General features: G+C 32.1%; 1 protein-coding gene across 3 annotated transcripts in view; it reads right to left on the reverse strand.

Annotated features, from left to right (window-relative positions):
• Positions 1-1,268: 1,268 nt before the first annotated feature.
• LOC129912346 (nuclear factor of activated T-cells 5) overlaps positions 1,269-13,095 on the reverse strand; it is a 97,665-nt gene continuing 85,838 nt past the window's right edge. For all 3 annotated transcript variants that reach the window (XM_055990564.1, XM_055990566.1, XM_055990565.1), the window contains 3 exons: positions 7,311-8,964; positions 7,009-7,247; positions 1,269-2,932 (listed from right to left, as the gene is read on the reverse strand). In XM_055990564.1, the coding sequence (XP_055846539.1) occupies positions 2,928-2,932; positions 7,009-7,247; positions 7,311-8,964 (1,898 nt within the window). In that variant the 3' untranslated portion in view covers positions 1,269-2,927. The remainder of the gene's footprint in view (positions 2,933-7,008; positions 7,248-7,310; positions 8,965-13,095) is intronic.

Below are 13,095 nucleotides of genomic sequence, written 5' to 3' on the forward strand. Positions count from 1 at the left end.
CTAAGATTTGGAGTAGTTTTTTTTTCGTATAAGACCAGGCAAGTACGTTAATCAAATAAAAAAACATCCTCTGATCATTATTGGCTGTGCTGCTATTTCAGGAAAAGGATGAGGTTCTTTTCATATGGTGGAAAACGCCAGACCAAAACAAAAGGAGCTTGGGAACGTTTTGATTCTACGATTTCAGAACCTATTCTCGAGACTCGAAGCATCTATATCTATGCAAGACTGGGTCCTTACCATAAAGTTAAGAATGTCACGTTATTCCTCGATATACAAATTCAAGTATTGGACCGGTCTGATCATTCTCCCGGCATGAATTCCATAGGAAACGTCTTTTGGAGCTTATCCCTTATGTACGTTATTTTGTATCAAAAAGTATGAATTCTTTGTTTTTTAAGGCAATCCGTATCTACATGATAAGGGCATGTAAATGGGATAAAAAAAAATTAAAGACATTTCGACAAAAACTTTAAAAATTCAGCAGCATGAACCGAAAAATTGTATTTTTTCGCTTGGGCCTAATAATATGGCAAGGCTTTTTGATACATTATAGTCCTGGTATATCCAATGAATTCAAAAACTCCGTTTGGTAATTTGATACATTGCTTTCATTTGTGATAAGGTCAACCGATTTGTAGGCAAAAAATTGTTGCATTGATTTCCGAAACATTTTTATTTGTACCAGCCATTATTGAACGTTCACTCAGCCAAGTATGATTTTTGTAATTTGTCTTTATACTTGGAAATACATTTTGAATCAATTCATTTTTTAAATTTACATTGAAAAAATAGTTTTGAAGTGTAATTCGGCCTTCTGAATCAAGTGCCGCTATTCCATCAACAATGTCCAATAACTGCATAAATTACAATAAATTGGTTAATGTTCATTACAATAAACCAGTTTTTTTCGGTTTAAATGTATTTTCAAACAGGTTCTATTTTTTTAAAAAGTACACTCAGCGAAGCGGGTGGGGGTTAGCTAGTTCCTAATAAAAATAAATTGCGCTAAATAGTATAGTTTTTGAAGTTGTACAAAATTTTAATTTAGATTACTGCAAAAAAGAGTGAAATAAAGCCATTTCCACAATCAAATATGCGTACATGAATCGAAATTATTTTAATTTTCCGTACGACAGTGAAGAATTTGCAGCTACTTAGACTTCCACTTCCACTTGATAAAGTTTTTCAATTGCCTTGGACTAATGTGCTTTTAGTTAAAAAATCTGTTTTGTATTAGTTCGAAAATCTTCAATAAAAGTCCAAAGTTACGTATTGTATGTGTATGATTTTTTATTCTTTTTTTCTTTTCTAACATTAAAATATGAGTTTATATAAATTACAACAACTGATAACATTAAAATATATTTTTCTTTTATTTATGTAATCTTAATTTTTTTTTTCAAAAATGTTTTCCTACAATCTTAGTGTATGACGTTATAACAGTTTTAAAATTTTGTTTTGTATGTTTATTTTTGTATAATAGCAATTATCCTAATTTTACAATAATTGATCACGTAGACCTAATAAATGTTTTTTTTTTTTTTCATTTAAAATGGGATTTTGGGAATAATATTCCAGATGGGACTTTGTTTTACCAGTCACAATATATTTTTATTTATTTAAAAAAGTAAATGAATAATAAAAATGAAAAATAATGATTTTTTGATTTTCTTAAAACTAGAAAAGTGTAAAAATATTTTCAAATTAATTTTAAACGGCATTATGATGCATTTTAGCTTAAAATTTTTGTTTTAATTTTTAGTTTGTAATTTATCTCGATAAAACTCAGGAAAAAATTATATTCAAAAGTCTTTTTCAATCAGTTTTTTTTTTTTTGTATTTATATATTTTCAGCTGCTTGACATAAAAAAGAAACTTATAATTTAAGGAAACAATATTTTTTTATTTTTTTATAATAAAAAAAAACTTACTTAAGGAAATAACAAGAAAATAATAATTAAGCGAACAAAAAAATTTAATAAAAATCAGACTTGTTTTTCAAAAATAAAGGAAAAAAATATATAAATTACCGACAAATGAGGTGGAATATGAACATAAATAAAAATCTAATGTTAAAAAAAAACTCTCAATTTGGATTGATTTTATTAACCAATTATTAATTCTAATTTGTTGTGTGCGTAGCCCAGTTTTTTTTTCAATATTTATAAACATTTAACATTTATATTTTTTTGTTTTTCTAGTTATAAATATATGTATTTTTTTTTTTTTTAATATAAGACACTTTTTCGTGTAAATCTTTTTTAAATGACTAATTTTTTCAGTTTTTTTTTTCTGTTTAATAAATTTTATTACACTTGAAAATGTATATTTTATAAAATATATTTGTTTCTTTTTATATTTTTTGTTTATTATGTAATAATAAATATTTTGTGATAAGTTTCTTTTCTTTTTAAAATTTTAATATGGCAGTCATTGATTTACTTTTCTTAGTTCAATTTGTTAATAAAAAAAAAATAAAACAAAAGTTAAAAAATAAAACTCTCAAAAAGGAATATCAGATCTTTTGTTTACAGTTGCATAATAATTGTATTTTTGTATAGGATTTTAATTTATTGTAATATAAACAAAAAGAAATACTTGTATTGAATTGTTTTTTCTTCTTCTAAGCTTGGTGGATGGTTAATTTTCTTTTTTTTTTGTTTTATTTTACTCAACAATAAATAGGTTCCCATGTAGTTTTATTTGCTTATACATTAATTACGATTTGAGTAATTTAATATTGATTTATTCCGAGCGTTAATTTATTATTTATAGAAAAAGTGAGAGCCCAAAAGAATGTGCTCTTTCCAAAGTGGGCTGCTCCTGTAGTAATATTTTTTTTTTTTGTATTCTCTGGTGTTTTGGTCAATTGTTATAATGACTTAAATTTGCTAAAAACCAATTTCTGTTTAACAGTGGACTCTTCAGACTGAAAAAAAAAAAAGAAAACAAAAATAATTAATAATCGTTTGAAGATATTTAAGCTTATAAAGTTTACGTTAATGATTCGTTTATAAAAGATAGCAGAGATTCTCCTAAGCTAGTTGTTTACATAAACAGGTTCATTTGCAAACCATCTCCTATTCTTTCTATGAATTTTCTCAGTTTTTCTCAGCTATAAGATATACCTCCTGATTTTTCTTTTAATTAGTTCTAGGCCAAAAACTTCTAGAGTTCTGTATTAGGTTTATTTTTCATTTAAAAACGCTGATCTAGTCGGTTACTATTATTTCTATATGATGTGTCCAGGGGAAAAACAACACAAGTCTGTTCCAACTTATTTCGAAAAAATGCAATTTTACTTTATTCTCTATTCAACTTAGTACTAAAGCCACATCATTTATGTGTTTTTTTTTTTTAGCAAGGCTTACATCTGTTTTCTAAAGGTAATGATGGTTTTCAGTAGTGTAAATCTTAAATTCCATTTTTAACCCATCTATCAGTGTAGAAAAAGATACCTTGTTCACTTATCAGTTAAATCGTTCACTTGTCAGCGAGTTGAGTTCCCATTCCCATCCATGCCTTTCGGGTATTAAAATAGAGAAACGTTCATTGAATTCTATGTTAGGTAGTATGTTATCAATCGTCAACACAACTGTTTGAAGACTTTAAAACTATGATACATTCATACAAAAAAAAAAAAATGCTTAAAAATCAGATTGAATTTGGAGGGTTTTCGTGTAAAATTGCTTTATTTTGCACAATACTCACGAAAACACAGTTAGAAGGAAGGAGACATAGAACCCATTAAAGACTTGCGAATGGATAAACACTAAGACATTCCATCGATCTTTTTGTTTTTATTAAACGGGTAGTTAAAAAGATATGTACTGTCAAACACTGCTGACCTAGAAATTTAGTGGACATCGTCATTGCTGACTCCACCATTTCACTTTCAGCTCCCTCAACCCATCACCTGCCGAGCATTATATTGCGTATATGGCCACGAAGGGCAGTGTTACAGTCGATTCATTGTTCTATTGAATTGCGACTCATTTTGGTGACATCCAACAGTCGACATACAATACAGTCGACATACAATACAGTCGACATACAATACAGTCGACATACAATACAGTCGACATACAATACAGTCGACATACAATACAGTCGACAACAGATACTTTTCTATGGACAAGATGGGTGTCTGTAACAACCTGCCTACAGACATTGGCTGTGGTGTATAGGATGCCGTTGTTTATCATATCACCATAAACTGACATAGGAAACTTATTGTGTGATTGTTTATTTTGGATTTGCGATATGGACCGTCGTCGGACAGTTCCGACTGATCGCTCATTATAAAGTTCAAGTATATCAAAGATGAGTGCCTTTTCGATGTAGCTCTCACAGTTGGTGACTATTTGTGCTGGTGTCGGCGGATTTTTTCTTGTGTGTCGATGGATTGCCAAGACTAAACTTAGTATTAATTTCTGGAGTCGCTTATCTGTGTAACTTTTGTCGACGCTGCAGTCTAGATGATAGAGAGTGGCGAAATGGTAGTCATCTTCAGTACGAACATTCATTCTTCTTCGAGACTTAGAACGACTTGGTCGTGCCATCTCACTACTCTAAAATAAAATAACAAAGTTCTTATTGTGTTTTCTTTCCATGTTTTTGGACTTTTCACCCCTTGGTAAACCGGAAGAGTTTATTTCCCCTCGTGTGAGAAAAAATTAGTGTTGTGTGCGTTTTAATGTATGTGCTTTTGCTACGCATTCTGAACAATTATTGCGTGTGCTCTTTTTTAGTGCGTATCCTTCTGTTGGTGGTAGTTCGTTATAATGACTCACTCGGCTACATTTAAGCTGGAACTTGAGCCGATGCAAATACCTAATTTCTCAGGAGATCTGCTTACATGGTTGCCGTTCAAGGATGCCTTCGAGACATTGATACACAACAACACTGACTTACCAGTGGCGTACAAATTGCAGATGTTGCGCAAGTACGTGAGGGGGACAGATGTGGGGCTCCTTAGGAATGCATTTTTAAGAGACTACGAAGAACTTTGGACAACTCTCAAGAAGCGCTATGACAACCCAAGGCTTCTTGTGGCAGCTCATGTGTCTCGCTTTCTGGGTATTCCGCCAGCAGCAGAGGAATCTCCTCGTGAACTACTTCGCATTCAAGATTCCGTAGAAGAATCTTTACGTGCACTGCGGGTCATGGGTGAGCCAGTCGATTCGTGGAACTTATTGACTATGCACATAGTCATTTCCAAACTGCCAAAGAAGACCCAACAGGCGTGGAGCATGTACTGCCCGCCGAGGGAGATATCATCATTGGCTGATTTGTTACAGTTCTTGGAACTACGAGGTCATAGCCTGGGAATTCGATAAGTTGTCGTACCGTCTATCTTACTAATCTGAAATAAACTAAACTTTACCAAAGTTCTTGATGTGTTTTTGCCGTGGGCAGTTATTTATTTTCAGGACTTTTCAGATCTCACCCTATAGGCAACCGGAGCACTTTATTTTCCGTTCGTGTTATAACAAACCAAAAAGTCTGAAACATGATTTGAGTTTATTCTCTTGATCAGTACAACTGTTTTAAAATCAATGTTAGATGAAATATATAGCGGAATTTATAGTTGTTACTCAGGCGACATGGCGCTTACGATGTTTATGTTTACAGAAAAATCTTTATTTTGTTTTTATGGAGGACAATTTTGATATGAGAAAAAGTTATATCTTATTCGTTCTTAGTATTGGAAAAATACAATTATATGCTCTCCATAATTCATAATTAAATTTGGCGCTTACGATTTGGCAGTAATGGCTCGATATTTTCCACCCAAGTTATATCGGAAGAGGACATTTTTAAGTCATAGTAAATGTTGCATGAAATGAGTCATACAAAATATTAAAGATCTATGATTCATGAAAAACCTTTGTAGTATTTAGACCATAAAAAGTTTTTCCCGAGGTTCAATCCGACTCAAATACTGTTTTTTGAGGTCGCTAATGTAGATGATGCAGCTGATGAAGTTAATGTATTATGCTCTGAAATAGGCTTCGGGTGATTGTAAGACATACCAACCCTTAAAAATACCATCGGTCTTTCCAAGAAAATACCTACTGAATTAACATATACGCTTCGAACGGCTTACGACAGGTGCTTCTGATGTCAAGTCCACTATCTTTGAGAATAACCCTAGTTCGGGAGTAAAGATAGGAATATAGGTAATAAATTCAAGGACTATCACGTATCTATCATATTTTGCATCAAGCCACAGCTTCTTTGAGCCTGGTAATGGGGAGATAGCTCAGAGGGAGTAGGAGTTGAAAACACACATATTTTTAACCATGTGTGTATTTTCTACTCCATACCGATTCTTAGTACATTTCTAAAGTATACAAAAACTAACTCAAGAGCTATCAATCATTGTCGTTGCACTGGACTTGGCACCAACGGGGCTGGGAGTTTTAAAGGACAGAAATGCTCACCCGAAAGACATCTGATCAAGGTATCACTTGTAATTTGGATGTGACTCTCATACACACTCCCAATGGCTTGTATGATCCATGGAAAAAATCATCAAAAACAATCAATATACAGGGGCTCTTAAACTTAAGGATTGAAGGTTTAAATAAAACTTATGTGACAGAGGAAAAAAGTAGAAAGTAATGTGTATGCTCAAACTGAATATTTAAGTTTCTTTTCAGCAAACCACTCAAACAGTAGTACAAAAATAAAATTCAATCTAAATTAATTAATCAATTATGTTGTATTCATATTGTTTGAAGGAAGTTAACAATATCAGCGACACAATTTACTCTCAATTGTCACTGAAACTGTTTCAGAAGAATTATTTCTTATAATTTCTTTAAAAAAACAGTTTGAAATTCATTAAATAGTAAAAGTATACACATACGCCCGAGTGTACGAATTTTCTGAAATTTTAAATATGTATGTAAATGTAAAAATATTACGACTGACATTGTTGAAGCTATAATTATGTGATATGATATAGTGGGAAGAATAAAGCTAAAAATATAAACTTACTCTGATCAAAGGTGCTTGGGTTGATGTAACTTATCAGATCTTGATCTGACATTGTTGTCAACTCTTGAGGAATTGCCGTTGTAGTTGCAGGAATTGGTACTGTGGTTTGAGGTACCGTCAGCGAAACATTCGGCAACAAACCATTCAATTGTTTTTGGGCCACTGCCACATTATTTTTTTGAAGAGCATTCTCTGCTAGTGCTACTGCTTGAATGAGAGATTCCTGATTTGTTTGTGGTCTACATAGAAAAAGAAACACATTTGTATATTATTGAAAATCGATTATAATTTAAAATACTTACGAAACGCTCATAGCCATTTGATTAGATTTTTGCAAACTCTGTAAATATTGTGTCTGTGCTGCATCTGTTGCAGTAACATTCTGCACGTCATGATTAAGAAGCATATTCACCAATGGAACAGTCTCTTGCTGTCGGCTTTCCAACATTTGATGATGTCTACTATTGGCAAGAAATTGTGCCGTCGAACACAATCCCGGCTGGGTATTGGGAATAATTGTATTCGTGGTAACTGTTGTACCGCCAAGCATTTGAGATACCTGCGATTGAGTTTGTATGGGAGTATCGTTAAGGCTCATTAGAGCATCAATTGTAGACTCTGGATTATTTTCATGATTTGATATGAAATCAGCTGCCGCCTTAATGATCATGTTACTCACTGCTGTCGAGGTTGCAGTTACTTGAGGATCTGCTTGTGGATTAACAACAGGAACCTGTCGTGGCGGCGATTGTTGTTGCTGCGGTTGGGGTGATGTTTGTTGCTGAATTGGCGGTGAATTTGATGGTGGTGTCATAATGATGGTGCTTAAGAGGGAATCCTGCGATGACTGAGGTTGCATCCCGATTCCATTGAGAAGTGAGACTTGATTTACTAATAAATTGGGCACTGAGTTCGGTGGGCAAAGAATAGTTGACGGTGAGATATTTGAATTGAGAATCATCTCGGTTGGGATATGATCTGTGGGTGGGGCGGCTGTATCGGGGCCGCCACCCAACATCTGTTGCATATTCACGGAGGTGATGACAGCGGCTGGCTCTGAATTTAAAATGATGTCATGTGTCATTGGCGAGCTATTGGGCGATGATGAGGATGAAGAAGATGAAGAAGACGATGTACTCGACACCGACGAGCTACGAACCAACGACAACGATTGCATATCATTCGATGGAGAGTGGCTGGCCGCTGCCAACATGTTATTTAAGGTTTGATCGATACTGTTAACGGCATTTGTAGCCATAACCAGGTTACTGGCGGTCTGTTGGGGAAATATTACTCCTGCCCCTGTAGCCGGGTTAGTGACAAACATAGAATTTTGTTCCATTTGCGGTGATGTTTTCAAATCAGCTATTCCAGGACTAAGGCTGGACAAAAATTTATCAACTGTCTGCTGTCCCTGATGTACCACGGCCGCAGTGAGAATTTCCTTGGCAATTTGTTCATTTTTTACTGCGATCTCAACTGCAGCCGCAGCTGCCATTGCATTCATATCACTATGATGTGATGGAAAACTGGGCAAACTGTTGCTTTCGTTTAGCAAGGACATCGATTGCATGTCCAGCATGTCAATGCTTTGCTTGCGCATGCGCTGATTATGCATTATCAGTGGATTCTGCTCCACCAACAGACCATTGTCACCCTGTACGACAGGAAAACGATCCAATGATTCGGATTGCATAACATCCGCAATGGAATTCTGTGAGTTCTCATCCAGAATTTCAGTCTTTAATCCACCGATCACCATTTGATCGGTGATCATAGCATTGGTTAACGATGGGCGGCGGACCATCATTGGTATTTGTGTGCTTGCCGGTGGTGGCATCATATCAGCATCGATTTCATGCTTTGTTTCAGTCCACATTTGTTGCACGACGCCAGCATTGCCAGGTGCGTTCGACGAGCATGCCTGTACAACATTTGTATCCATGTAACGAGTATCTACAAAGAAAATTTGCATTAACATCAAAGAGAAATGGTATCGTTTCAAGAGTTTGTTTGGAAAACAGAAATTTTTTTTAAAAATTGTAATAAGAAAAAAATCAAATTCTGAAAAATTAGAACTAAATTTTTTTTTTGTTTTTGTTCTTAGTAACTAAGGTTCTTATAAAAAAAATGTTACTAAACACTAAGCCTAAGGGGGAAATTTTGTTGGGAATAAGGATGTCTAAGACTAAATTGTACCTACAAACTAAAATCTTCCATCAACTTAATCTTTAATTATAAATCTTTCCAATTTTTTTTTTTTTTTTTTATTGAATTTTATGAAAAAAAAAGATTAAGATGATGAAAGTTTATCACTTTGAACAACACACACAGACATAGAACTCACACCTAAACGAACCCCAAATACTTTTTCACATACAACAAAAAGAGCTAAATGATATTTCAAAATATCTAAGAAAATTGTTAAAAAATAATAAGTACCAACAATAAGTACAAATAATGATTTCCTAGCGACATTTGGCACACACACTTGGGAGAAAACACACAATAATTTCAAAGTGATTTGAGTTTTTTTTAGTTTTTAAATTAATTTTAGGCAGCGCACTCGGACCGTGTGTACCTGAAAGGGTTTTTTGTTATTTTATAAAATAACAGAAAAAAATTTTTTGAGAGAAACGAACGACCAACGTTGAATTTCCAGTATCTTTAGAGGAAACAGCTGGAACCAATAGAGAGTTTACGTTAAAATAAGTTATGTAATTTTTTTTTGTTTAATGTTAGATACACGAGAGGTAAACAAAAATTTTATGTATTTAATTTTAAAAAGCAATGAAAATTAATACCGATTTTTAAAATTTAAATATCGTTTCATTTTTTTTTACCGAGATTTACATTCTTTCTTACAATCTTTAATGAAACTATTTTTTTTTAAGTCATGAAAGGAAATACTTTTAGGTTTTTTAAGCCCAATGCCATATCGTCGCTGTTTTAGAAAACTGGCATAACTTAAAACACTTAATTCTTCAGAAAAGCTGTTTTAAACTTCCAAGTTTATCAATTTTATATGCTATTTTCATTAATTGAAAAAAAAAGGATCAGCTATGTCCTTTAAATTTATACTGAGTTTACAAAAATTAAGAATGTATTGTTTCCAGTATATTAGCATTAATAACTCAAAAACCAGGATTTTTTAGTTATGCCAGTTTTCTAAAACAGCGACGAAATGATTAACGAAAGTTGAACGAACCACGCTTATGAGCATTATAGCCAACCTCATAGGACTATGTGTTTTCGCTCACTCATACCTATTAAAGTTGGGCCTTAACTTTAAGAGTCCCAAAAATGATGACTATCTATCAGTTCTGTTTTTTTTTTTTTTAATGAGGCAGGTAGAAGAAATTAACACGAATATCAAATGATAAAATATAAAAAAAAAAATAAATAAACTTTATTACAAAAATTGTTTAACATTTGATTTTTGGGCCAACAATGTGTAGAACATTTGATTAATCAATATTACACGCGCGGTCATTAAAACCGTAGCACAAAATGAGATCTAAGAGAATCATTTGATTAAAAAAGAAAAAAACAATAGCTTTATATTTTCCCATTTAAAAAAAAAAAAAATTTTACGATTCAACTTTTAAATTTAAACTTTAGTTATCGAAAAAAAATCTTAGTTTCGTTAACATCCCAATTAGATGGAAATCATATGGGATTTGGCACCCCGTACAGTGTTTATTAGAAGTGTTAAACGTACGGCCATGTTCAAATGAAATGAAATTTACTTTGTTACAAATTTTATATCAGATTTGGGAAACAGTCAATCAATGCACAGTCAATTTCACAATATTGGTTCCTCTCTTCATTTCGGTATTTTGAAAGAAAGTCAAATACCGTGATTGTATTACTTTGTTGGTATATCAAAGGATATACCAACTACATAAGAGCATACGGAATCCTTTTAATTAAATTAGTACGAGATGCTTTTAAGAATAATTAACTATTTACTATTCAACACATGGCCCGTAAGGTAAATTTTTGTCTTAAAAAAATCCAAAAATATCTTTGGCGAATGTTTGAAAAACAATTTCAGGTGCATTGTTCTTCAAACGAAACCTGCAATAAAATTGCAAAACCATTGCCTGGTATATAGTTTGATAACGAAATCAGAAATTCATAATTATCACGTTTTTTTCTTTGAAATAAGATGCTGAATAAATTTTCATTGAATTTGAAATTACGAACGAAAAGAATTCGTCCAACTCCATTAGTATCTTTAGCATTGCTTAACATTAACTTGTTGTCTGTTTTTGTTTTACTTTATAATTTTTTAGACTATTGCATCCCAATAACAGAGATTTTTGTTGTAACCGCAGTTCTTATCCTATCCTATCTGTTATAGAAATTAGATCCAAATATAAGCAATACCCCAAATAGTTCCATTAAAGATATTTAGCTTCTTTTCTTTTCTTTTTAATAATAACCGATCAATTGAAAAAGTTTGTAGATAAAAACAAATAAAAAGCAATTTTAATAACAATTCCGTACCGATTGTAACCGATCGACAAAAAAAAAGAATCACAATTTTGTGTTTTTAATAACCAAAATAGTCAAAATCTACCGATAAAATGTGTGTCAATTTAATTAATTTTTTTTTTTGTTTTTTTTTTTTTTAATTAACCAGTACCCTAATGTACAGATGCACTGAAGAACTGATGCAGACGTATCGTTGTCCTCTGGAGGAGCCTCCATGTGTCCATTAATTTTAATTAGCACACGTGTGAAATTGTGGATACAGACTCCCATTTAGTTTTTCGAATATATTCAAGAATGACGCGAGCAACCTAAAGAGCTAAGAGAAGGAAAAATAAACAAAAAAATAACATTTTGTGATTAGCGTTTAGAAAAACAAAAACCCTCAACCTTTATTAAAAAAAAAAAAGTTGTATTAAGCAAAACTAAATCTCTCTTTCATTTTGGTCTTTGTTGTCCCTACACTTAGGGCGATTATAACTTCCAAGCCCTTATTTTTAGAAAAAAACAACATAATTTTAATTGAAGTAGATACAGTATTTAACTTTCCTAATCACAAAATATTTTAGATTTTCTGTTAAGGATTTTATTTAATTTTAATTTGTTGATAAGTTGTACAGTTGTACACTGGACTCGTATGAGTTTGTTGATTTTTTATTAGTTTAAAACTAAATCGCCTTTTATAATTAAAAATGTTATCCCTAAGGAAAAATTTTATTTTATATATATATATTTTTATTTTTTTTTTTTGTTTGAGGGACAAAAGACTAATCCAGAAAACTCTGTCAACCTTCCACACTCTCATTCGTACAAATTTTTCCCCACACACACATGAAAACAATATAAATCATAAAAAAATACACGATTTTGATTTTGCTTTTAAAAAATTACTTTTCAATTGAAAAACGCGACTCTTGACTTAAAAATACATTCGATTGCAAAATATAGCAATCAACAAGCAATGAGAAAACATTCATACGACAGAGTTGTTTGGATTAACTTTGTTGAATTTGTTGTCATCTTTTGTTGTTTTTTTTTGGATGAAAGACCTTTATTATTTTTTTTTTTATTTTTTTTTTTTTTAATAATAAATTAATTCATTTTTTTTTGTCGAAAAAAACCCTGAATTGTAGGAAATCTAAATTCAATTGAATTCAGTTTCGAGAACAATTGAGTATAAATATTTTTATTTTTGAAAAGCTTGCGATATTTATGCCTGATTTATTCAAATGAGTGCTGGCTTAGTACTTAATTTAGCTATATAGCTGCATACTCTTTGTAATCAGTTGAAGATTTGAAAAATCCGCAGTCTGCAGCCAATTTCAATTACCCAAACACACATATTTTTAAGAATTTATGCAAATGCACCCAAATCGTAAAACGGGTTTGGGCCTATACTCAAATAATCAAAGTCCTTATTCAAATAATGTTTGACCCAAGGATACGGTTAAGATGTAGCTTTTTTATGGATCATTTTGTAGTATCTCATTTTGGTATACAAATTAAATTCATGGTGAATAAAGCACACTTTGTTTATTTATTGTGCTCCAAATTTTGGACAGGACAACTTTGTGCGAATTTGATCGTATG

The sequence above is a fragment of the Episyrphus balteatus genome, chromosome 2, assembly GCF_945859705.1.
Source record: "Episyrphus balteatus chromosome 2, idEpiBalt1.1, whole genome shotgun sequence".
In the NCBI taxonomy this organism is placed as follows: Eukaryota; Metazoa; Arthropoda; class Insecta; order Diptera; family Syrphidae; genus Episyrphus; species Episyrphus balteatus.